We start from the raw sequence: 27,865 nt of genomic DNA on the forward strand, positions 1-27,865 counted from the left end.
TCATTAGAGATTCTGAAAAGAAACATATTCAGTGATTATTTAAATTCAGTATCAGTAACAGCAGCAATTTGAGCAAAGTAATGGCAAAAACATCTTGGCTGAACGTCTTGACGTTTTCTCTGATATTGAGAATAATTTGTGATTATATTGTAATCTTACCAACAGAATTCACTGGAATGGCTTTTTGCTGAGATTGAGAGTTGGCTTTCTTCATCTCTCCATTGCTCTGTACTGTCCATTCAGACACAATACGTAATACGTAATACGACACAATGTGATCATTCAAGCATGAATTCGAAGTGCACATGCTTAAAAATGCTATAATTTATGATTTTGTAGGATTTTTGTAATGGTAGGGTTAGGTGTAGTCATTAGTATGAATTACATCCAGTACAATGTTTTAATTATAGTGAGATGGGTGTAAAAAGTCCACACACTGCATTTAAACAAATGACACATTTTTTATTGGTAATGACATTCATACGTCATTTCATGATGACAGACGCAACACGACACTGTCTTTATTTTTTTGCCTGCTAGAGGGCGCTTAACTGTAATGTTATGTAAATAGAGGTCATATATGGTACTTGCACAAATTACCTATAGGGTTGTTTTTTGTTGGAGGACAGGCTGGAAAATGTATTAACAATATGACAATCAGTGATTGAACAATATACATTTTCAATGGCAATACTAGCATCTAGTTAACCAGTGACTAATGGCTGATAGTTGTGTTTCGTATAATTATAGTTTATTATTGATTACCTTCTTTTGGAATACATGGTGATGTGAATGAACAGCCTGATCTCATGGCAATTTGTATATATATTTCACTAGGTGGCTAATTCATATGACCTCACTCATACAAATTCTTACGATTTGTGCTTAATCGTACATATTTAAGAGTTGCCAGTTTAAAAAATACATATATGAATTGGTCAGGAGATAACATTGGAATAGATGTTAACAGATGGATTTCTCTTTCAATAATCTCAAATTGCCAAATCATCTCATTAATCACCAAAACACCATCTAATTACTACCAACAAAATACCTTACCATTAAGCTCCTCCTCCATCAAATCATTGATCCTCAAGAGAACTGAAGATCCTGACAACCTTTGAATCTCATTATCTTTATTTGTTACCCTATCAGAGAACATTCTGTAGGGGAAGTTTGGGTCATATTTACATCAGTATTTGCTTTCTTGAGAATGAATTGAAAATCCTGCAGTGGTGAGCCTTTAAACCCACTAACATTAGAGTATATAGAGATGGGATATCCTTTTACTCTATACAGAGGACCTTCCTGGATCTGGACCAGACGCTGACCGCTGCACAGGTCTGTGTGGAGAGAAAAAAGACAGGAAAATCACAAAGAGATGTTTAACACACAAAAAAACATACTGTCATCATTTTCTCACCCTAAAGTACAAAACATATATAACTTAACTTATATTTTTTTAATTTACACTTCTTTGTGAATGACAACTGGAGACATCAACCAAAAAATAAATAAATATGGCTCCTGCACTGAGGTTGAATGTCCGTTAATGGAGTTCATTGGCACTCCAGCAGATGAAAAATCATCAGTGTCCAAAAACGTATATCTCTTAAGAGAAAATACCTCAAGGTTTATATTTGTGAATCAGTTCAATCTTACCCAAATGCAGGAGTCCAATGAGACAAAAAAAATAGTAGAAAGTTCCACTTTTGGCACCATAAGTCTACCATCCTTAAACAGATCAATCCTTTTGCTTTCCTTCTCATTTCTAAGTTATCACAGGTTTTACTGAGAGTGCCTAAACCTTATATATGTTCTCTGAAGCAAGTGACTTGACAAATCAAATAAAGAGGAAACAGGATAAATATGGTTTCATGATGTCTCATGTTTTTTTTGTAATATATCTTAACAAGTATATAACCATAATTGAAACCCAGACTGAAAATGTAACCTACCTATTTACTTACTTGCTTACTATTTTTGCCTTGTTTGAATATTGCATTTACAGCTGAATTCTTGATTTACAGCTATACCATTCATTTGAAAAAGATTACAATTTGATTACATTTTAGATTAGCCCTAAAGCCAGTCAAAGCACCTGCTAATGCCATGATACAGATGTAACATCTCAGTTCCCCCCTCCCGACTCTTTGTCCACAGCCTTGTCTCTACCTATGCTAATGAACGCCTTCGCACTAGATCTGCCCCCAGTCTCCAGCCACATCAGGAACCAAATTCTAGCAGGTGAAGATATTGATTTTTATTCACTCCTTGCTTCTGTTTCTCTACCATCAGCAGATCGCCAAATTGATTGTGGTGAATTTGCAGTTACCCTAAAAAGAAAAAACCCACCTCACAATCATTTACGCATCTTATTATTTTTCCAAATTTACTATTGCCTTTATCCGTTACTCAGAAATCATCTGTTCAGTCTTCTCACACAGAAGATGTGAGCTCAGTGATTATCTTGCAATTATCATGCTCGCATACTCATGTGGATGCTCTCATTTCTACACATACCACAAGCTGTTCTCAGCTAAATGCACCATCTGAGTGGCCCAGTGGAATCAGCGGGACACTTTGGACACCAAACTGCACAACCGTATTTTTAGGTTGCTGCAACATTTCATGTGCCATCTGCTGCTCCATCACCCATTCCACTATAACATGTCCTTTCGCAACCCATCGATTCCTCCCTTCCCCGAAACATCCCAACCCAAATCCAGCACCTACAACCCACACTTTCCCAGCACCTCAACCAACTCTTCTCTACCAGTTCTGACTGACATCTGCCTCTCATTTTTCTCTTGCAGCCAGGTCTGCACCAATTTAAACCCAGGAAGATGCTCAAGACAACGCTGCTGCTTCATGCATATTTGCAATTCTTGTGGCAGCGCTCGCACACATCTGATCTGCCCAAAAATGTTTCAAAAATCTGCCAATAAAAATGATAAACAGTATTTGTTGACTCCTGTAACTGTTTCTCGCTTGTCTGCTGAAGTGCTACATTATCCCGACCCAATTTTTTCAGAATATCTACTGTAGGGTCTCTTACATGGCTTTCATCCCGGTGTTAAAAATCTCTTCTCTGAAAGCTTTATTTCCCCTCATCTCCAATCTGCTCTAATGTAGCCTGAAATAGAATACATTTTAATTTTAAATTTCAGAATCGGGCCATTTTCTCTGCCTCCATTTAACATTTTCTGTGTTAGACCCATAGCTACCAGAAAATTGTCTAGTAAAAAACGCCTCATAATTAATCTCTGGAACGCAAAAACTCACAGTTACCGAGCAGTTAACAGCCTCATCACGTTCGTATGCAGAAGCAGCCCTAAAATTTTCAACATATTGTCAGAAGCCATCTGCTAGATCTTCTCCAACAATTACGCCGTACACTACCTAGTCCTTCTTTCAGATGATTTTTTTTTATCATCTCGCCCCCCAACTCCATCCCAGCCGAACACATTTTTACTACACAAAAAGTCTTCACAGAGCTCGAGATTCACCTTGCTCAAGACAAAACCTCAGGCCCAAACACTTCTATTGAATTTTTAGAAATTAACCTAGATTCTCTACCCAAAGAAAAAACCTGACAGAACGATTTTGGTAGCTTCCACCCTATTAACCAACCCAAGCTGCTCCAAATGCAAACTACTTACTGTTCTAGGCCATTTAAATTTCCAAGGCCACCTTTTTTTTATCTCACCTCCTCTCTCTTGTGTCCTCTACTGACCTAGTGTACCAAATATTTATAAGCAGCTCATGTCACAACGAGTTCAGGTTGTGGATATACTTCCTTAATCAGTGGAACGGCTTATTTTTCTTTTACAGTGACCTGATCTCTTTTCCAGTTGATATCCAATTATTTACAGATGCTGCACCCTCCAACAGTTTTGGAGGATTTTATCAAAACCACTGGTTCACATGGCCCTCCCAGATGTTACAGTTACCTCAGACACTAACACCAGCAATGTTTTTCGAGCTATACCCTATAGTCGTGGGGGCCTTCTTGTGGGAAAAAGAATGATTCGCCACAGGTATCATTATACACTGTGACAACAAGGTTACCATGCACTGCATTAATAAGGGCTGTTCTTATTCCCCTTGCTTCATTGACTCTGCTATGAAGCTTAACTTTGATCTCGACTTGTTTAGTTTATCATGACTGCAAAACATATTCCCAGGTCAAAAAAACAAATAGCTGACTCTCTTTCTCATTTTAACAGATCCACTTCCAACCCTAATTCCTCCTTACTCAGAGCTGATATTCCCTTAAATCATCCTCTGAGACCCCTATTCAAAGTCCCCCTTCCCCCTCCAAGCAGTTTCCCCCAGAACCCTGCAATCCTATCTAAGAGCATGGAAAAACTTCAAAGCATTCCATTCGGCCTGCTGTTCCCAGATTTTTCCCAGCTCTCTATCACCTTAATGCATATCTCATCTATCTCAACATTAACAAAAACCTCCAAGTCTGCACCATCAAAAGCTACCTAAGTCGTATCCAGTTTTTTCACAACCTCATATTTGGTTCACCCTCACCTCAAATACCCAATTCACAGAACGCCCTTCTAATCAAAGGTATACAAAGAGCCCATCCCACCCATCTAGACACCAGGCAACCCATAACCTCAAAAATCCTAACCAAATGCATTTACACACTCCGCAGAGGTTACCATTCTAGCTTTTTTCCACGTTCATAGATCCTCTAAGCTCACTATAACTTCCAGCTTCAATCCAAACATCCATCCTGCTATTTCAGACCTAGCGGTTCTGGATAACGAAGCTATGTCATTTTTCATAAAGCAAAGCAAGACAGATCAGACAAAGGCCAATCCATTTACACCTTCAATCACCTATACTCCCATACCAAGCTCTTCTGGCCTTCCTTGAACTCATCAAGTCAAAGTCCAAATTCCCTTCTGACCTTCTTTTCATAGATGACTCTAACCTCCCAGTCACTTGTTTTTGGTTCCAAAAGCATATCAAGTCAGTTCTCCTTCTTTCTGGTATCCCAGCAAATAACCTTTGCAGCAAATTCAGCAAAACGTCAAACATGAGCTTGGAGCCCTAAAATATCATTACATTTAATCAACGGAAAAAAATTTGAATTATTTTTGTGTGAATATCATTCATTCATTAATTTCCAATGTAATGTAAAGTATTCTAAAATACCAATGTGGTACGTCAAATACCAATCTAAGAGCTCTACAGCAAAGAGGTTCTCGGGTACAGAAAGTGAAAAAAAAGATGTAATTTGTCGCCTTGGAGTTCTAAGGTTCTATCTGACATTTTTGTCAAAATAGAGTTATTCACATATTCTTATACTGAGACATCTCATTTACATTATGCAGTGTTTCTTTTGTGTACATTTTATGCTTTTTTTAAAAAACAAAGAGGGTTCTATCTACACAAGTCTCTGAAATGCAAAAAAAAATTTGAAGCTCAATATCGCAAAACTGCTCAGAATTCAGAAAGAGCCTTATACTCCTAAGGCGACATCTTAGGTCAGACACTAGACAAAGCTGATAGCCTATTTCATTCACTTAAACGTAAGGGATGGAGTCTTCTTGTCTGTGGTTATCTGAAATTGTAAAATACTGAAATGAAAAAATACTTACGAGAAAGCAATTCATGCATATGTCTTACAAAAAAAACAAAAACATGTGGTCTCAACCATTTTAGGCAGAGACCACAGAGGACTGAGCAGCTCTTCACCACACACTGAAAACAACAACTCAACACTAATGTTATCAATCATTTCAGCCCACACAGGAAAGAATTTAAAACTTTAGCATTTAGAATGTTATACTCTGTTGTTCAAATATTCAAAACTACTCTAAATTATATAGTTATACTTTGATATGGAGATGAAGGAAATGATCATATCTGTGAAATAATATAAATGAGGAATGGCTTTCTCTTGTGTGTTATTTTTAGGATGCCCTCTTGTGGCTCAAACCAGTTTAAAAACAGTACTAAGCTGATTACTAAATTAATAATTGAATGAACATTCATAAATTGATAAATATATTCATAAATTCTTTGGTTTCTCTGCTGCCACTGTTGTTTTCAAATCCTTTTGTCGCATTTGAGATTTAAAGTCGGCAAACCCAAGACAAGCAGGGGGCGCCCTAAATCAAAACAAACATTTTATTGCTGTTTCTAAAGAGAACCCCACTCAGCAACACTTTATTTTAAGGTGCCTTTAATAAAAGTAATTACCTAGTAATTACTTAGTAGTAGCCGTGGTACTTACATAAAACAATATATACTTGCCATGTTATGGAACTGTTTGTACTTATAGTTTGTAATTATGTAGATGTAAAAGGAGGCTATTGTTACACATTTATTACAGATTGAGTACAATGGCTACTACTGAGTACCTAATTAGGTAATTATTGTATTATGACACCATAAAATAACTCTTCACATTATACATTTTACATAAACAAAAAATGTAACATTTATGTAACATATTACCATCTAATACTGTATCTTATGTATTTTTGTACTTTTAGTGTAAAGCTGACTGAGAGACATTGGATCTTCAGTTTTTTCCTGACTATGACTGTTTATAGACCGTTTCAACGGTCGCTATGTGCCTGGCCCGAAGTGAACTTCTGGTCTGGCTAGCGCCGTAAGCTACAAACGCAGCTAATAAAGAGTAATGGAGTTGGTCTCAGGTTATTGTGCTGTGGGATGCGTTTCCCATACATTTTTATTTGGCGGCCTGCCATGATATCAAAACTGACAGAATTACCCAAAAGGCTGAGTTGAATAAACACATATAAAACGTTTTTATATCACTGAATTTCTGAAAGAAGACTGCCGTTTTTATTTCAATCTTGCATGTAAGGAAGCGTTTGTAGGCTCAGTGCTGCTTTACAGAGATGTCTACAGCCGTTACCGGGGAAATCCAGTTTCTCATGCTTAAAGCACCTCCTGCTGGCAGAGAATGAATTCGAATTTTTAAAATAATGTGTTATTAATTCCATTGAGATATCTACTGGAGGTTAGGTTACGGCCACAAAAGCATGCATGTACGCAGTGCGCAGTAACGTTTGTTTATGTTGCTGTCATTGAAACAGTCTATATTGCTGTTATTGCCATGGCAAGAATGCAGTGTTATCAACCAATAACTCATCAGCCCCTTTTGCTCTCTCAAATCTAATTCTGGCTTGCCAAGCGTTCTATGATAGTGTTTCTTACCTAGCCATCAGTGTATATATGGTCTGGGTTGAGGTCAAACCAAATTTCACAAAGATGTACAAGACAGGAAATAAGCCTTCTCAGACTAAAGCTTCTTGTTAAGGCAAGAAGCCCCACTGGTTCACATAGAACTAGATAGTCAGGATTATAAGGAATCGCCAAAATCTCTTTAATTCATCCAAGTGCAGGTCCTATCTCTTTGTCTTGGGAAACATAAAATTCTCCCAAACTGTTAAAATAAAATGATTAAATTTCATATTTGAAATCACCAATGAAATCTGACAACAATTGTGCAAAAATTGATTTCTTTTGCTGAAATAGCATTAGAAGAAGCTTATTTCTCAGGCGAGATCAGCCAGTACGCATGCACAGTCCTAGGTGGACGTCTCCAAATGCTCACTATTTCTATAGCAACCGGAACTTCTAGCGGCAGATGCAGTGACGTGCTGACTTCCCAGATCAGCAATTGGCTATTTTTATTTAGAAGGCGGGGCTTCTTGTGATTGATCACCCTTTCAAACGTTGCATTTTCCCCATTCAAAACTATACTTGTGACAGGTCTTGGGTATTCTGTTATCTTTGGGATAGCGATGAATGCCTAGGCTTGCAAATTAAGAAAATTGAAACCATCTCTGTAAAAGGGCATAGCTCAGTGTCAAAGGTCAAACCTCCTCAAGGCCTTTTGGGTGCTTAGAAGACCTCGTAATTTGTTTAACAAGTTCTGATGCTCTAGAAACAAACTGAAATCACACAATGACCTGGATGACTAAGAACCTTCATAAGCTTTCATAAAAGCGGACAGTAAATCCCATGTTGAGACTTGTTGAGAGAAGGTTACAATGAAGTAATTTAGTGTCTAACATTAATGCTTTAGAGGAAAGGAGGCGGAGTAAATATCTAAAGAAAAGCTGTTGTAGAATATTTAGAGACATGTCTAGGACAGTTTAGATTTCAACAAAAGGGACCTACTCAATATCTTCAAGACAGGAAACTGGGAAACTAAACTAGAATCAAATGCTTCACAAAGTTTCAAATATCAATATTTGTGTAATTGACAAAGAAAAAGCAGCATTAATAAATGGTTAGCTAAAGAGTGCAAAAATTTGCTAAAACTGTTATATACATGAGAGTCTTCCACAATTTAATACTCTTCAAAAGATAAAACATATCATATTTGTGCTTACATTCATTGCAAACAGACCAAATCAAAGGGGAAAATTATCAGTGTATAACTTACACTTTTAGAAAGACTTATACTATAGACTTATACGGTGGGCTTTTTCCTTGAAAGAAAAACATCTGCATAAGAAACTTTCCATTTAACGTTCTGGATGGTTCTGGATAACTAAAGTACTTGAATACACATCATTATATTATTTTATACATTCAAATAATATGATTTAAAAAAAAAAAAAAATCAAAGTGTAAATTTAGATATCTATCTTATTTATTCATACAAATTAAAAAAAAAAAAAATACTGCTTTTGAAACTTCTGGACTAGTTAATTTTATATATTTAATAACAGTAGTAATTTTGTCTAAAAACAAGCAGAACCAAGAAATATCTTAACCTATCTGGGGCAACAAGGGGCGTTCAAGTCAAAGAAGTTAAATGAAAGTAAAAAAAAACCTGTGAAGCATCAGTTGAGAGGAATGTTAATAAATATGACTGCAACTTTATATATATAAAACACATCTTCATTAAATAATGCGACAAAAAACCCTGTTAGGGACAACTCAACAGATGTGGGAAAAACAGAAATCTCAGATTAGCACACTTATATATATTTTTTTTATTTATTATTGAGAAATAATGTTTTCTTGGTTTGCTATTGAGAACTAGTAATGTCAGTCATTGAATAACAAAACAGAAAAAAATACTTATTGCGAGAGATGGTAAAAGCGCATAAAATTTCACACAACTAAAAATAAAAAAGGAATAATTCTTTGAAAAAAAACATCCATTTAATAATATCCATAAATGAACTACAATAAAACATCTTGGTGAAATTCCTTTTGACATTTGTCTATAAATGAGGCTCTGCATAGCTCTCTCACTCTGAGATACAGTAAAACGCTCATAACAACAGTTTCCCTTCTCAGAAATACTTATCTGACCACGTTGTGGATAAAGAGAGCATTTGTACAAAAAGATCTACAATAATAACGTCAGTGCGGGTCAGTTGTGTCAGTATAATGAGTGCTTTCTGACAAAAATGCAGGTTTGGGAAACTGGAACCAGCAAAAAGAGTGAGGAATGAGTTAATGCCAACAGTGTGGATATCAGTTATCAGGGCCTTTGAAATGCTTTAAAGCGATCTTTAAAGCAGGCCGCTTAAAGCCAAGCCACGGACTGACAGCCTGTTTGGTCCGTTCCCTCGAGTGGTCACTTCTGGATCTGAGAATGATGCGGTGCAGCCTTGAAGCACTCATCCATCAGCCATATATCCTTTTGCCTGTGGTCAGTCATATTAGGTTCCCTACTGTTGCGAGCATAACTCTGACAGGCAGGCAGGGTGGGGGGCACGGCGGATGTCCGCCGACGATGTGACAATCAAAGCCTCTGGGACTGCGGCGGTTTAAAAGGTCAATCTAAAATTGGAGTTTGTGCCACACTCACAACAGACAAGTTCTTGGCTCTTTAGAGTCCTTTCTATTAAATGCTATAAAATCATCATAATCAGCCGTAAAAACTGTAACATTGCTGGTTTGGGCCATTGTGCAGCTCCAAATTTGCACTCAACAAAATTTTTAATTCCTGGTGCTCTCATCCCATCAGCAGTCAGGGGAAAAAAACAAAACAAATAAACATTGGATGTGGCCGTCAGGGCTCTATTCCTGAGAATAATAAGTGTATTATTGCATCCCAAGTGGGAATATGGAGCTGTCAATTGGAGTGGCTCAATCCTCAGAGTGCACATAGTCAGGTTCTCCATCTCTTATTAAACAATGTACATATCCATATTCTGTCCCAAAGCATAATACATCAAGTCGGTCGAAGTGGTTTGGGCAGGATCACAGCAGTGCAAAAGGGGGACTGGTTTAATCCATCTCTAGGTCAATAAGCTTGTTACGGGGACGGGGCGTGTGTATGGGGTTCCTGGAGAAACAGCAGTGAGCAACAGCAAGACCCAGCAGCACAGAGAGAACACCGGCGATCACAGCAGCAGCCAAGCCGTATCCCACTGGCATCTTCAAGGATTCCCACACTGCGGAAAAACAAACCGAATGATCACTGTCAATCACAAACTTTCATAAAGACGCCAGATAAAAAAGTTGTGGAAGCAAAGTTTGGGAAGAGCAGCTGGGGATGTTGATTTCAGAAGAGTTCCCGTAGACATAAACGGTGAAGAGAGCATATGAAGTCACAAGCACTTTTAGGACCTTTAATTTGTGACAGAAAAATACAACCTTCCAGAACTCTCCATCTCAGATGGTCCTTGCTTTATCTTGAAATGTTTTAATAGCCAGTCTTTTTCCGGGAGGGCCACTTTTATGCAGAGCTTAGCTCCACCACGATTACCTGCACGTTTCTAGTGATCCCAAAACCTTGATTAGCTGGTTCAGGTGTGTTTAATTGGAGCTTAAGCTAAACTCTGACAGAAGGTGGCCCTCCAGGAGAGCAGAAGGCTACACTTTATTTTGATAGTTCACTAGACATTCTACTAACTATACTAAGTAACTTTGTAACTGCATGTTAACCAATTTCTACTTAATTTGTAACAACATGTCTACTAACTCTCAGAGTAGACTATGGGTAGGTTTAGGATTAGTAGAATAAGCTTCTGATCGTCAGTATGTTGTGTACCCATCAAAATAAAGTGTTAGAAGATATTAAGCAGGCAGTCTACTAATGACTGCTAGTTGATATGTATTTGTAAATTTGCGTACTTTTAGTAGAATGTATAAAGTGGACTGAGGACCCTTGGTCCATAAGCGATATTACTAGTCATTACTAAAGTCTTTTGCAAGACACAAATTAATAAAATTTATTTATTTAATTATAATGGAGTGCAGAAAGTTTTACTTGCTTGTTTGTGACAAGAGCATCAATTCACTCTTATCCCAATTTATCTAAAAGGCAACACGAAAACAGCCTGTACCAATCTCTACGACTTTAATAACTTTAATTCTAGGGGACTGATTGAACATCCAATCATAATTCTCAGTCCCATCAACATGAGCCCAACAAGAGGACAACACCAAACAAACCAGCCCGATCGTCAGCTTGGAGTATCCAGGCCCTTAAGCAGAGGTCTCCATCCCTGCTCCCAGAGAGCTACCATCCTGCAGACTTCAGTTCCAGCCCTGCTCCAATACACATTCCTGGGATTATAAAGCAACCCCGATAACACACTGATTAGCTGGTTCAGGTGTGCTTAAATGGAGTTGGAGCCAAAATCTGCAGAACGGTGACTCTCCAGAAGCAGGACTTGAAAGCCCCCCAGAAGAAAGGACTTTAACAATTCCCACCCTAGACACAACCAGGATTCTTACATTCTGTTTTGACTGATAGAAATGTTGAAGCCGAGGCTAGGTCCTTCTCCTTGTTCCAGGCACCAGTAGCAGGAGACAGGAGCCAAGGTGTGGCGGTACAGTAGTATTCTCCCACATCTCTATCCTGAATCTTGTGCAAGCTCAGGACAAACGTGTGTCGGTCAGTGCGCTCCAGACTGGTGTCATTGGAGCCGGTCTTCTTTACCACTCCCCAGCGGTCCATACTGATGAGAGGCTGGACTCCGTTATCTAAAGCCTGGTGTGTGTTCTGGAACCAGCGTACATCAAATGCCATATCACCTGTGGAACGGACAGAGTAAAACTACTTAAGCCAGTATGAAATCAAAATGGACATTTAAACAACTTCTGTTTCACAGTCTAATCAAGTGTTGCTCTACAATCCTGTTTCACTCAAAAATTGATAAATGTCTGATTATAGAAAGTAAATGGGTTTTAGGTGGTATTGAACACTGACTTTATTCATGAGAGGTAATTTCATCTGAATGTTAAAGTGGATTGTTCATAAGCGATCCGTTGCAACACAAACAGCCGAGATGTTGCTGCGGCTTATTCAAGCATGTGTGTGCCATAACCACAAGGGTATTCAAGTAGTGTATGAAAAGAAAACAAAGCTAAACTGTGTCTTTCAAGTGGCTTAATACCAAATACACTCCTGATGATCCAGAGCGAGGCAGCAGCAGTCTGACAGACTCAGGCAGGTCTCTGCATGCAGCCCTCACTGCTATGTGTGGAATCTCAATGAAGGCCATTGGGTAATCAGAAACTGACAACCATGAGCGCAGCTCAAGCCCACCACAATTCACCACAGCATTCTGATACTCATCAAGTAAAAACCAAGACTTCATCTCATAGCAGAATCCCATGTGAACAGCAGACGGCTTATGATTCTTAAAGTGCATGGATCGTCATATTTATTTATGAGTTTGTGACATTTTGGTGAAAAACTGTTTTAGCTATTTCTTCTCTCTTTTTTTTTTTTTACAGTATATACAGATTGTCTCTGACATGGCTTACATTTTTTTCATTTTTTTTATGTATATATACCTTACAAATATTTATCATGGTTTGGCAAGAAATGTCTTTCTAAAACCACAACATTTCAACTACGGTAAAAACGTACAGCATTTTTTATTTCTGTGAAGCAAGGCTGAATTTTCAGCATCCTTACTCCAGTCTTCAGTGTCACATCATTCAGAAATAATTCTAATATGCCGATTACGTGCTCAGATTAACTTCTTAGAATTGTCAGTGTTATAAACAATTGTGCTGCTTAACATTTTTAGTGGAAACCATTATACATTTGACACTGTGGCCCTGAACAGCTTTATATACACACATCCTTTCATAAGTAGATGAGGAATGACAGGTCCCGACTAGCACTTCCGAGGCCGAAGTGGACAAAAGCACAAAGGCTGTTGATTCCTCCTCACATTTGCTGGATGATCTTTATGCTGTCTGTGGTGATTAATTACTCAGTGTTTTGCAGCTGTAGATATCGAATTGAGGCAGTACAGTTATGTACTATGAGAGAGAGAGAGAGAGAGAGAGAGAGAGAGAGAAAAGTGATCCTCACACTACTCGGTGTTACTTTTTAACCAGTGAATTACAGTAACTTAAAAGAATTGATATGACAATATGATGATTGATGCTTATAATATGAAGCCGAAATACAGCTTCATTTTATAATCTCAATCCTAAAAAAAATTAAATAAAATGAAATGAAAGTTTAAATGAAGATCAGATAACAAAAGTCAGGCGGAGCATTCACAAAATTGCTATCAAGTTAGTATTTATCATTTATCAAACAATTAGCCAGTGGAAAAAAAGAGGATATTATTATGACGACAGTGAACACATATCCCATTGTTTTACAGTGGCCTCCCAAATGTAAATCCCTAAATTGAAATAGTGCCTTCAGCCTATGAAATGTTTTGTGTAGGACTTAACACACTGGATGCTGTTAAACTGCACAGGCGTTTTCTATGAACCTGAGATCATAAGGAGCCTTATGGAGCAGCGCTGCGCTCATTCTCAACCACTGTGAACAACAACTAGGCCAAAATTAGCCTTAAAACAAGGAAATGTTCTTTCTGCTCTAATCGAGCCCAAAATAAAAGAAGAAACCCTCTCCGAACTCATGAGTAACTTTGACGGTACTCATGGGTACTTTCATCTTCCGGCCTTCCGCTGCCTTTCAGCTGAAGCACATGTTCTTGGCTGCATTACTTGAGTACATTAGTCAGCCTGTGTGCAAGAACAAGCAATGTAGACATTAAGATTTATGAATTAAATGAAAAATTAAACATTGTAATGTGATTTCACAATACAATGCTGAAGAGGAACAGTTCATTCAAATGTAGGTGAACATTTCATTTCCAACTCGTATTCTTTTTTTTTTTGTCATGGCAGATAGGTCGCACAAAAATGACATTTCTAGCATTATTTACTTACCCTCATGTTGTTCCAAAACTGTACATCTTTATTTCTTCTGTAGAACATTAAAGATGATAAACGGTATTCAGTGTTTAACTGAAAATGGAAGTCATTGGGGTGTTTGATTCCCAGTGGTTTGGAACAACATTCGGATGAGTAAATGATGACAATATTAAGCATAAGCAAAACTTGTTAAAGCTTTGGAATATAGTGAATGGGTTGTGTGGAAAATATGACATCGAACTAAGTGTGAGTACATGATGACTGAATTTTCTTTCTTAGGTCAACTATCCTTTAATAGGAAAATTCTCAGTGACATACCGTCTATTGCTGCTTGACTCCCTGAGGATTACTCTTAGAGAAACACAATAGAAACAGAAACTTCTCTTCCTTCAGGGCGGTAATCTTTTAAAAAACGAACAATAAAGCAGCACAAAAACATCTCTTGTTTCTCTATACTGTATTTTGAAAAGAGAAGTGTGAACATTGTGCCGACATGTATCTATGACTACAGCATGTGTGTGTGCCTGTGGCTACAGACCGATGAGGGAGCGTTTTACGTCGTGTTCTGAGTATTACCCAACATTCAACCACGAGTGTGCAACATTTCTGACTGATACCATCACAGCAGGCTGAGCAAGATATGTGACCAACTGCAGCACACAGCTCTGAATCACTAGGATCACTAAAACAAGGAAACATCCAACCACTCACATCTAACACACGGCCTCTCCACTCCAAATCACGTTTTTTAATTCCATTCTACAGAGTTTGAGCGAAAATGCCAAGAGGCTAACTTTACAAAAACTATGTCTGCTCAGCTGCCTCAATTGTAAAGTTATTGCGTTTTCGTAAAACTGCGAAATGCTCATAACTGAGTATACAGTATTTGTGAGTAACTACTAAGCAACACGCAGAAAATGATTCAGGAAGAAAAAGACGCTTTGTCACTCCAGTACAGGATGTGAGTCAGGGGGTAAAGCTCAGGTGATAATCTCCAACTGGTTGAGATTAGTTTATAGGCTAATATCAACTGAGAATAACCACGAAACACACCCACATGAACAACAGCACACGCCTTTGAAGAAAATGAAGACTGAAGGAAACAAACTGAATTTAGATACCTTAAGTTAAGTTAAACGTTGATATTGCTGTTAAAACATGCCACCCAAGACAGCCTACAAGGTCAGACTGGTCTAAGGCAAAAACTGAGCAGGAAACGAAAAGACACTAAAATAACTGGTGAAAAGCTAAAGTGTTTTACAAAAACCTTTAAATAATTAAAATACCTAAGAAAGCACTTGGTTACTTCTGAGATTCTGTTCCTTTTATACATCAGATTGTGACATGAAATGGACTGGGAGATTGAAGTTCACTGGGGATGAATCTCTTATCTGTTAAGATGGAACGCCAAATATTTTAATATATTTCCTCCAAATTCTGCACATTTCTTCAATGTGTCAAAAATAAATATATAGTGATCTTGAAAAGCATTAGGACATAAACCACAGTTAAAAAGGAATGAATGCCAGTGGATTAGATAAAATCACCAAACTATTTAACGTAAAATAAAGTTTGAAAGATTTGAAATTGCAAAAGGAGAAAAACTTCAGTGGCATTTATTTAAATGTTTAGAAATTAATTTATCTTAATCCTTCTATAAACTATGTTATATATATATAAAAAATATATAGACAGTAGACAAGCAGCACTTGCCAGTGTTCGTGACGCTTCCAGGATGGATACGATGCACTTCATTTGGACTGTGTCCCCGCAACACATTGTTTGCGTCTGAATGAATGGATATGTTGAACACTGGGCCTGCATGAGAAAGTTTTGAAAGTCAACTTTATGTCGAAAACTTAAAATTTTTTAAATATTACAAAAAATGTAATCAAACCTCAATAGTGGCAACAATGAACAATCTGAATTTGTTATTACTGAAATTTCATTATATACCTAGAAACAATTTAATATTTTAGCACTTCTGGTTCCATTTTCCTGAAGTTGGGCTTTTGGTTAAAAGCCTAAAATAAAGTCTACAGTGAACACAAGTTCAAGATATTTTCATGCTTTATTCTACAACGTAATATACATCATTAATATGTATGAATTTTTTTTAAAAGCTTTTACTTGTTATGAAAAAGATGGTTCCTAACAAGGGGCTAAATGGCATTACAGAGGTCAATTATTTTTTAAAAATGACTGAAAGAGCTATAAGTATATAAGAAGTTATAGTGACAGCGAAGGTAAAGTCATGGGACCGAGGTGCAGTTTGACTATAGCCTTTTTACTTCTGCTGACTAAATTATTAAGGCTATAAAATTCATAAAAACTACTCTCATTTGGGAAGATTATCATGAGGAACAAAGCATGTAAGAATCAAACTTTTGCTGATCACAAAGCTTGTTCCCTCAATAAACCAAAAACTGCGCTGTCCAACAAAACTGCAACACCTCTGCAGCACATTTTAATTGTTTTGTTTGCCATCTTGGTTTTATTTTTCCTATTACGGGATCACCTTTACTGTGAGGGATACATTTGAATTTGGTTTTAGTTTTTAGAACCAGAATTCACACGGGAGCGTGTCTGCGATGTTTTAAAATGCTGCCTCTGTACAAAAGAGAGTGAGAGATAAAAAGAGAGTCTCTGTAGGCAGCAGGAATCTGCCCTGAGGGAGACACTATAGAGGTCTAGTCATCTAGAATCAGACAGAAAAAAGGAACTACAGAAAGCGTATGAGAGGGTAACATGACCTCAGCTGTAAACATACCCCACAGGCAATTCAGTATCATCCTTCAGACTATTAAAGCTCGCTGAATATAGTGTAGTTAGCATGATAATACCTGTGTGTACAAAAGTGATCTCAATCTTGTTGGACTCCGCACTGACGGCTTTGATCCAGTCTTGGCTCTGATCCCGTGTCCAGGCTGTGACATCACAATAGTAGAACCCACGATCTGTGACTTGGGCCCCATACAAGCGGAAGCGGTACTCGAGCTGCCCGGTCTTCTCCAGAACCACGCTGTCGATGCGGCTCGGCTCGCTCCACTCCTCTAACTGCAAGACTGAGTCCTGGTTAAGTGACAACACTTTGCGGGACTTTCCTCCCAAGGTCTCCTCAAAGCGGATGAGCACAGAGTAGCCGGGATTCTTCAGGCTCTGACCAGTCACCAGACAGCTCATCTCAAATGTGGATCCTCCTGTCGAGGCTTCTCTCACACGATGGGCTACAACTTGCAAAACTGGAACTAAAAAGATCACATGCATTAAACTGAGACCAAAATTGCCATCAAGAATGCTTAGACATTCCTCAATTAGTGTGCCAGATTTGACATTTTCCCCATATTTATCCTTTCAGAAATACTAAAACAATGCTAACAGATTTAAAAGACGCAGTTGCCCCTTATGTGGTGGTTGCCACCATGTTCGTTTCATCAGTATCAGAAATTGTGTCAGAACACAGCCTAAGTGAAATGAAGAGTGCAAAGGAGAAGGTCCAGACCAAGACAGAACAGCCATTGTGAGCTAAATCTGTCTTCACATCGCAAAACACAATTAAATCCATTTACTCTAATCTCTTATTGAGAGCTGAAAAATGAGAGACATTGAAGACTTTTAAACATTAAAGCTTTGATGCAAGCTTTTTAAAACTGTTACAGTTGCTGGGAGCACTTAGCTCATATCAGATATATCAGAAGAGTGACCGCGAATCCTAAAAACAGGCTGGGGACAGTTAGTTACATTGTTACTAAAGGCCGGAAACCTACAACTCTAAAGTTTAAGAGAACAAACCAATTTTTGGCTATTCAAACTGTGCGGTCTGAATGCAATACAAAATACAAGTTGCATTTCTAACTTTGATGAAGTGAGGAATGCTGGATGGAAATGCAAAGATGAGTGTAAATTATACAAATGCACAAGGAAACATTTAATTTACCCAATAAACAAGACGAGATAACTTGATTAACTAGTGGACCACTTTGTACATAACTTTTGGTAACTCTACAATAAGTAAATTCAATTCAACAGCTAATTACTCATCAACAGTTATGCTATACAGTTACCACAAAAACAGAATTAATTTCAAAGAGAATGTTTTAAAAATGCACACTTGTTTCTCTGAGGCTTAGGGTCTACAAGTACAAGTTTTGTTAGCATAAAGAGCAGTAACACAGTATACTGAATGAACATGAATATGTTAAACAGCTCCAAACATTTTGGAAATGTGTTAGCCAAGTACTTGCATACTTGCTTAAAGAGCATAAGAATGTTTAAAATGTTAAATGATTTTATGGCCAATTTATCAAATTATATTTTAACAGACCCAAAAGAAAGCTTCACAAAAACAAAGACCTCAAATTTAAAGCTTACTTTTTGGTGTCCACTGAACAGTGACAGGCGCTGACTGGACCTCCTTTGCTTTTTCCCATCCGCTCTGCTGAGCAGGCTTCCATGCTGTGACCACACAGGAATAAGAACCCATGTCTGCGTCTCGAGTCTGAAGCATTCGCAGAATGAAGATGTTAGACTCTCTCCTGGTCACTGCTATGTCCCCACTGTCCAGCCTCTGCTGGTACTGACTGCCTGCAATCAGTGCTCCTTGTTCATTCAGGGAGGCTACAGTGATTTTCTTCTGAGATACATCTCCAGGAGCGTTTGTAGAGTAAGACCAGGTCACGCCCAGGCGGCCATCTTGGAGGTGGAGGAGGTCGAACACCTTACAGCGCAGTTCAGTGGGCTCGCTTGTCGACTGAGGGTTCAGAGATTGTGTCAGGTTCACCTTGAATTGCAGCTCTGTGAGAGAAGAAGGCAAAAGAAAGATCTCAGTCACAGACCGTGAAACATAAGCAACTTACGAAGAACGTTTGCCTGCATATTTTCATGAGATTTCCAATGTATTTCCCAACACAGAGGTCAGCCAAACAAAACCACCGTTCAACAATCCAAGTAATGTTTTAATAGCACTACAGCATATTTTTGGGGAAATCAACAAAAAAAAATAATAAATAATAATAATAATAATAATAATAATAATAGACTAATTTCACCATCCTGTCTTGCAACTCCACTCTAATTTTAACTTCAGTAAGCATATAAAAATTGTATTCAATACTGACTCAATGATTTACTTGTACCACCAATGCATTATTGGTTGCATTAGTGCTTATCAGAGTGGAAAATTACATTTTAAAATATACTCATGTAAAAACAATATGGTAACACCTTATTTTAACAATTTAGAAATTCTGCTAAAAGTAAATCGCATGTCAACTAGCAGTTATTCGAGTATTAGTAGACTGTTAATACTAATACCTTCTTACACTTTATTTTGATAGACCCAGAACATACCGACTATCAGAAACTTACAAGTATTTCAGCATTTTCTACTAAACCCAAATCTACCCTAACAGTCTACTCTGAGTGTTGGTAGACATGTAGTTGCACTGATGAGAATTAGTTGAAGTATGTTTACTTCTAGTTAGTAGAATGGACTATTAAAATAAAGGGTAACCGACAATATTACTGAGCCTAAAATATATGGTAGTGTGTGAAGCTAAAACAGTTTACTATGAATTTGAGTGTACATCTAAGTGAACATTTTTAACTCTTTCTTTGCGTTGATTTAGTGAATAAACTGTTAGATTGCGTTCTCTCTTGTTTAAAGTGTTTTACGTTTTGCATGAAACTTTTGAAGTCTTGCTTTCAAATGACTTTTTGGTTGAAATGTTTGCAATCTCTGAATAAAAATAATCAGTTGCCATTCCAGATCAAATACATCACAAAAGTATGAAAAACAATGTTTTAAATATAATCGCCCGGTCATAGTGTCTGGAGAGGTGCAGTAGTCGACCTAGTTTTTTGTCTCTGGATAGGAAGGGAAGGGCAAGGGTGCACATTCTATCAATTTTCAGCTGTCATTGTTCAAGCTATGGAAAACTCACACACACACACACAGGTCTGGCTTTGTGTATCTGACACCAGGCCAGCTCACGTACTGCCTCTGCAGTCACACATTATGCCCAGCTGTTGTGTACTTTGAGAGAAGACACCTGTTTCTTTGGTAAGAAAACACATTTTTAGTTCCCTATTGCAAGTACCGTACTCCTACAGACATAGGACCTGAACTGATAAAAATTAGCCTCTCCAGATGCTTAACCAGTTCCTCTACTCCTTATCTTAAACTGACCCATATCAAACTATCGAAAATGCATGCACTTCCTCCAGCACTGTGTGGTCAAAAACATCTCACAAAACTGCTATCATCGGATTATGAAAGGAAAAAAAAATGAAGCTCTGAAGTCTGAGCCTTGTGCACATTACATTTAGCAGTATTATGTAGCGTAGCTTTGAATAACCTGCTACAAGGAAACTCCCGAGCTGAATTCATAGTGCAGTTAGAATATGCAAAACACTGATTAACATTTAACGTTGAGGGAGAAGACTTCAAAAATAAAGCAGCATGTTGCACAGAAATCCTTGACATGGTTCTATCACCAGCGGCAAACATGGAGAAAAAAAGACAGCTAGCAGTGTGTCTGAGCTCTGCAAGCACGCAATAAAGAGTATAAAAAAAAACTGAACAGAGACAGAGCTCTACGATTAGCAGTTGCAATGTTTCACAATGAGCCATTAGAATGAAAGACAGAGAGGAATGCCTCAAAAAATGAGAGGAGACTTGAAGGGAGGGCTTTGCTACCGGCACTATATTCTTTCATAACAAAGCCAAGAAATTAACCTTCTTAAATATGTTCTTTCCCCAGTTACTGCCCACTTAAACAAAACATTATATCATGGAATAATGCTTTTCATGTCACTGTAATAATTATCCTGTGGTGAGACTAACAGCCTGAATGTACATTAATGCGTCGTGCAGGGCGTAAATGTAACAATGCAGGGTTTTTATGTTTTAACACAGTCTTATCGCTAGCCGTAACTCTGCTATGTCTCGGCAAATTGGCTAATTGATAGGAATTTGTGTGATTTCATTCATATGTTTTCATACCATTCACAGCCATAACTCATATAAAGACTTCATCTCAGAAAATGGATTTACCCGTGAGACTTTGTTGTATGCTTTAAGTGATATCTGACTATTAATAATTAATTAGTCCTGACTTGTGTAGTGACTTTTTGCTGGGAATCCATTAAAATTTTGTTAATCAAGAGATGAAAATACACACACATACATATATACACACACACACACACAGCATTTTTAAAAATAAAGGTCCAAGCAAATGAAAAAAGCTAAATTTAAAGAAGAACTTTTCTGTACAGAAGCAGAATGCAGGAGTTCTCTTTCTTAAGATGGATGACACACTCTTTCGCAATCACTCATCTAATCTATAATCATATACAAGGACACTTACTTCAAAGATGCACATTAACTTATATCTGCTTTCTAGCTTACGTGCTAGCTTATACTTCTAAAATACAAACTGCATACTTGCAGATGGCTCTTATGAAAAACAGTTTGTATTTTTCCTTATTTTTAAGCTGCTTTAGATAAAGTAACAAGAACAAAATGTAAATGCATAAAATAGCCTTGAAACATTCTCCAGTGTGAAATGCAAAAGTATTTGAATAGCATTCAATTTTTCATGACTTTGTGTTGTACTTTTGTACTTCTTACAACACATTTAAAACAGTTCCTATAGTGTCCAGGTCTACTTTACATATGCAAAACGTTTTCCTGCTATCATATGACACCGCAAAGCCTTAGAAACTGAATCTTCGTCCCTTACATTAGTTCATCCACTGTAACTGTCCGATACACCAGGAAAAGAACTTGATCAATCATTCACAGACAAACAACAGGTTAGAGATTATTCACCTCTGCTGAAACCGGACTGAACTATGCACAGACACAATTTTAATTTACTTCAATACAACAGAGTGAAGAAAAGTAAAGCTGATTCATAAGTGACAGATATGTAGGAGTCTTTAGAAAACGTTTTTTTATCAAATATGACTTCACCAAGATGTGCTTTCCATTTGTGAAGGGTGAAATGCAATGCACTCAGATAGGGCAGCCAGCGACTCTGTTTGCTTGGTAAACTTCAAACATCCCTCATACATTGTAACACTGCAGTCTGGAGGCCGGTAAGAGGGTCAGAGATAACATCGGGGGCAACAGCAAACACTACTGGCTCCATTACCCACAAGCACACCGCTGTTAAAGCTTCGGCCGGTACTTTCTGTGGTACTTTTGACAGCAATCTTACATAGTTACAGGTGAAGTACGGAAGGACAAGGTAGAGTATGCTGTGGGAAAATGTATGTTTGCACTTCTGGAAGTGTGTGGGACTTTCTATTCCCTGTGGGGGTTTCTTGTCTTGAGTCAGAGATGGAAACTGATTACGAGATAGAAACTGGAAAAACTGATTACGAGCAAATGTCTTGAAACTGTTTTCCATTCATGTTTGCTGTCAGTAAACTATATCTAGCAAAATGATGTGATCCGCACACCAGAAAGACATGTTATTTCTACAAAACAGGGGAGGACAGAGGTGCAATAAATCAGGGAAAAATAATATTTACAAACCAAAATCATCACATTCATCAAATATCATGTAACTAATTATCATTATTACTTAAATGCTTATTAACATGGCTACATAATAACGCCTTTGGCTGTTTATTAGTACCTAAACATAACTTGCATGATTATTTCTACATCCATAAGCTTCAACTTAAAAACTACTAACTATTAAAATATATACATGCATATGTGTATATGTGAGTATATATAGCCTATTAATAGCTAGTTGTTTTCAAGTTTAGGCCTATGGATGTAGAACATGGTCACGCATTTAATGTATTTTTTTATTGAGGCAAAAGTTGTAGTTAATTAATAGCCAGAGTTGGACCTTTAAATAAACTGAGACTGTATTTTGGATCTACATTGGGCATCTTTAGATATTACGACTTTGAATAGAATCACGCATTGCCAATATCTGTAATCCCTCAGGGCCTCTTTATAACTTCAAGTCACGCTGAGATAAAATGAACACATTTACTAAAAATGAGAGAGCCACATGAAAGAACATCAACAGGCAGAAGCGCTTTTAATAAAATACTATAAAAAGGTCACAGCTACAGTCTTGAAATCCTTCAGTCTGCCATCATTGTTCCTAAGGCTTCATAATAACAGGGACTTAGAAAGCAGCATTGTCTCCTGTCTGGTGTCTACAGGCAATAATTTCTCTTACAAATCCTAGCATAAATTACAAGAGATAAAGTAATGGTTTCTGTAACCCAGACAACCATGCTAATCTCAGACTCCAGGCAAACTAACAGTATATTTTCTAATGCATATTGGACACAAAAATACAAATACTAGAGTGAACAGGTTTTAATGAATTATTTAAAGCATTTAAATGTGATATTATGTTAGTTAGATAATGTGTTTTGATCACTGATTCCTCTTTCAGCAAAGATTTTGAGGCAAAACAATTCCCCACTGTAGTGACATTACGGCTATCATAAGCGTAGTCTTCATTTGATTTGAGAAATTATTTTTAGTAAAAAACTAAACTTGAACCTCATATACTGAATATGCCCAGTGGTAAGCATTGTGGCTGGGGAATTACCTGAAATAACAGCAACATCAACTCCACGTCATTTGTGTTAGGTCAAAACATGAATTATAACTTGCTTTAAAATTAAAAGTATTATCAGAATTTTTATGTTGTTTAAAAGGTTTCGATAATTTACTTCTCACCGATATCATCGACAATCCAAGTCAAAAGAAACTCAAAATGATTTCAGTTAAGCCGTTTCTTTTTTAAATGAATTTTAATAAATAGTGTTTCAGCTTGTGTCAATTTACCACTCCTTCTTTAGCAATATACAGTAGCCTTTCAGAAGGCAATATTAGCGTCATTTTTAGTCTCTAATAAACAAATGAACTTAAACATTTCGCTGACTACATTACCATACATAAGCACAAATCAATAATGCAGCAGAAGCTGCCAGTCGCCACGCTTTCCTCGCTTCCATAAATAACGTAATATCTTCAGATTCTAAACTTTAAACTTATTGCCAAAGTTATTTGGCGTATTTACTATAGTATCGCCTAAAATGGACGAAAATTAATCAAATGCACAAATTGCCATTTTATCAGATTATCACGCGTGCTATTTTGTCGTCATTACCACAGTTCAAGTCGTCAAAAATGGAGAATAATCACAGTAGCTACACCGCATAACAGAAGGTTATATCGTTCATAAAATCGCCGGCTCTTAACAATGTCTTCGTCAATGGACATCAGTGGCTCCGTGAATCGCATCTCATAATTGCAGTCAACTGACAAACTTGTAAGGGTGCAGAACTGAGACAGAATGAAGATGTGATCATTTCGTGGGTGTGACAATTGGTTTTCCCATTTTCTTTCAGAGATTTCTCCAGACGGCGCCAGTTTTTTCCTTTCTTTCACCACTTTCGCCGGGCATAAAACATGCTTCCTTCTTGTTCGACAAGCTGTGTTCTTTCTTTGACCGAAGTCTGAGCAAAATACCTTCCGTTTGAGCGTTCCACCGAGTTCACTACTGGGCGCAGCTGGCAGTCGGTTTCACGAACAACAAGATCATAAGGTGCCTTTCCCGATGCATCATGATTTGAGTAGGTGTTCGCGAAAAGCTCGAAACGCAAGGCACCGGAGTTCATCGACTGAGCACCGCCGATTCTCGGGGGACGGCCGAGCCACCAGATCGTTCCTCAATCACCGACACAAAAATACCTCTTGTTATAGCACCATATTTACACAATATCACGCTGCAGAAAAGTTACACATTAAAAACAAAATACAACATAGCATTACTGAGGTGTTAGAAATACTCTGTAAGTATTACCAGTTAAAAGGGAAACTTGTTATGAGTTACAATACTATTTTCTTCACACAAAGAAATACAGTTAGTATATCACAACATCAAAGCAAAACAAATTACAGTTCGGTTTGTGATTGATTCTGTCTTTTCTTCACACTATGTCAACAAAACACAGTAAACAAAGTAAAAGACTTGGCCAGTTTTGTGGTTTTGACGCAGGCTGCTTGTGTCTCTGCAGTATTAACTAGCCTAGGAGGCTAAATAAGTGAAAGCTGATACAGTGAGCAGGAGCTGCTAAACACACTACTCAGTCAAGAGCATTGCTAACGAGTAAACTGATGTAACACCTGCACATTATGATCAGCATCAAGAATATGCAGCTTTAGCAAAAGCATTGTTATTTGAAATAGCAGAGTAGCTTGCCTACTGCTTAAAGGAGGGTGATAAAATAAAAGTGTTCCATGTAAGCAGAGCTTTGCTGCTTTGATGGATAAAAGTTTAAAAATTAGGTTTAAAAAAAATAAATTATTTAAACTTTCAGCAGCAACCCAGTTTCAATCATACTACATAATTATCTGAAACAGCCACATCAGTACAGCACTGCATTACATGTCAGAAATTAAGTAATATCATCATTTATTAGAGGTAACAGATTAAATCAATATTTAAAGATCTTCATCGAGCAATTAGTAAGCCGATTAAAAATCGTTCTTTCTCATTTGTTCGCTGGTAAAACATCAGCACACTGTTGTTGAAACTTTTCAGGTAGTAATTACAATTTGGGGGAGATTTGTTTTATATGAAAGTTAAAATAATGCCGTATAACAACATGCAACATTTCAGATCATTTTTTTATACTTCTTTTTAAATGATTTAATACGTCAGGCCATGCGGGTTAAGAAGCTGAAGTGTAGAGTAGTCGTCTTTTATTTTAATCAGTTGACTGGTGTTTGTATTAGGCAGTTAAAACAGGTTTCCACTATTTCTCATTTCACAGATAAGCCATGTCTTTGGGAATACCCAGTTGCCCAGCCGATCACTGTCGCGACGCAGTGCCAACACAGATTTTCATAGCATAGCGAACATTAGCACAGTATCAGCTAAGACAGCAAGATAACGAGCTGCCATCATACCAACATTCTCACAGCCTAAAGTGATGATTCAAATTAAAAGATCAGAGCTTGATGAGCGAAAGTGAATTGAAGACCGAACAAAAGAATGTGTTTAAAAGCATACTTTTACACGCATTTATTGTGACAATGTAATATAGCAATTAGTTACCGCACAATACTGAATCAAGGTATAAACACAGTATCACATGGTCACCGCTTATATGATATTGCTCATTTAAAAATACTTTAAACAGAGTATGATTAGCCTCAGATAAACAATATTTATCAATGTTAAATCCGAGGCATATTTGCCACTTGACTGGCATAGCTGCTGTCAACTTTAAATGCCAAATATCGCTATCATATCAAAAGTTCATCATTAACAAATGTTTTGAATCATCGTTCCGGCTCTAGTTATACAAATGGAGGCTAATGCAGAATACGCTTGTTTTGGGGTGAACATTACCGTAGCGCATTCAGACAATGTGGAAAGTCTATTTGTTTCAGCAATTCGTCAACAGAGTTCATGTTAAATTAACACACACAGCACGAAATACCGGTAAGTTACCTTCTTCGTTCTTTTTACTGCGATGACTTCGCTCATTACTTCAATAAAAACCCATCAATTACAATTCAACAAAATTACAATAGCTGTTAACACATTTAAAAATATTTGGAAAGCATGTTCTGAGTTAATTTGTCAACATGTTTCCACAGCTGCGAGCATTCTTCTGCTTTGTCGTTCGGTTCAGCGTTTTCATGGAAACAGTTTGCAGCACGCCGAGAGCCCGTGTTTCTGAGAAGTGCTCAGTCATCTGCGCTTGTCTTCTTGCTCTTCATTGCTTATCGGTCACCCGCGCATTTTCATGTTCGTTGCGGCCGCCGCCGCAATACCGTCACCGCGGTCGTTTAACCGTTCCTCGGTGCTTTGGCATTGCAGGTGCCAACCCGCCGGAAAATGAACAGCAGTGCCGGTCGCGCAGAGCGAGCGTCGTACCTCGGCATTTTCACTGCAACACAGATTGTGAGCCTAACACGGATCAAGAAACTTGCCATGGCTCACAGACTCTGCGGCTCGGGCCTAGTTAAAATCTCAAAGCATCACTGGCAACAACAGCCCTTCAGCCTGTGTGTTACCTCGAGTCATCGTTCAGGTTCAGCAGCATAGTTGCAGACAGCTCAACACCTGTGTGTGGCTTCTGCAGCTTTATCTAGCCTTCGTGAAAGCTACTCGCCCTGAATCTGTTTGCTTCTTGCATTCCTCATGTTCTTCTCAGTTACAGCATCTTTTTCCACACTTTTCTCTCCCCAATCAACTCTGTTAACATGCTTGATTACTACACTGTGTGAACAAAATATTTCTCTTTTGATAACATTTATCAGGGTTTACCTTCGGTGAAAAGTCAGTGATTGTTCTGAGTCAGCTGTCAGATCAGCAGTCTTTCTCATGATTAGAATCAAATGAGAGACTGCTTAGCAGTTAGAGCAGACGTGTCTTGGAGTTAATTAGGAATATAGAGACATGCCACTCTGGGGTTAATTAACTCAAGACACGTAAAAGTTTCCTGAGCTTCAAAACTGTCTCTCAGTTTGTCTTACCAGGCTACAATCAAGGAGAAAGACCGTTGATCTGACAGCTGTCCAGAAGACAATCACTGACACCTTCACAGGGAGTGGTGTCACAAACAGTCGCCAAAGAAAGTGGTTGTTCACAGAGTGCTGCATCTGCCATGTTAACAGAGAGTTGATTGGGCGAAA

General features: G+C 37.8%; 1 protein-coding gene across 1 annotated transcript; it reads right to left on the reverse strand.

Annotated features, from left to right (window-relative positions):
• Positions 1–8,991: 8,991 nt before the first annotated feature.
• Positions 8,992–27,273, reverse strand: LOC122351463 (prostaglandin F2 receptor negative regulator-like). Its single transcript, XM_043248541.1, is given in 8 exon segments — positions 8,992–10,421; positions 11,710–12,020; positions 15,890–15,937; positions 15,939–15,984; positions 17,010–17,414; positions 18,538–19,017; positions 27,002–27,117; positions 27,245–27,273. Coding segments are annotated over 8 exon segments (1,602 nt in total). The 3' UTR covers positions 8,992–10,254.
• Positions 27,274–27,865: the final 592 nt, after the last annotated feature.

The sequence above is a fragment of the Puntigrus tetrazona genome, chromosome 9, assembly GCF_018831695.1.
Source record: "Puntigrus tetrazona isolate hp1 chromosome 9, ASM1883169v1, whole genome shotgun sequence".
NCBI classification, from domain to species: domain Eukaryota; kingdom Metazoa; phylum Chordata; class Actinopteri; order Cypriniformes; family Cyprinidae; genus Puntigrus; species Puntigrus tetrazona.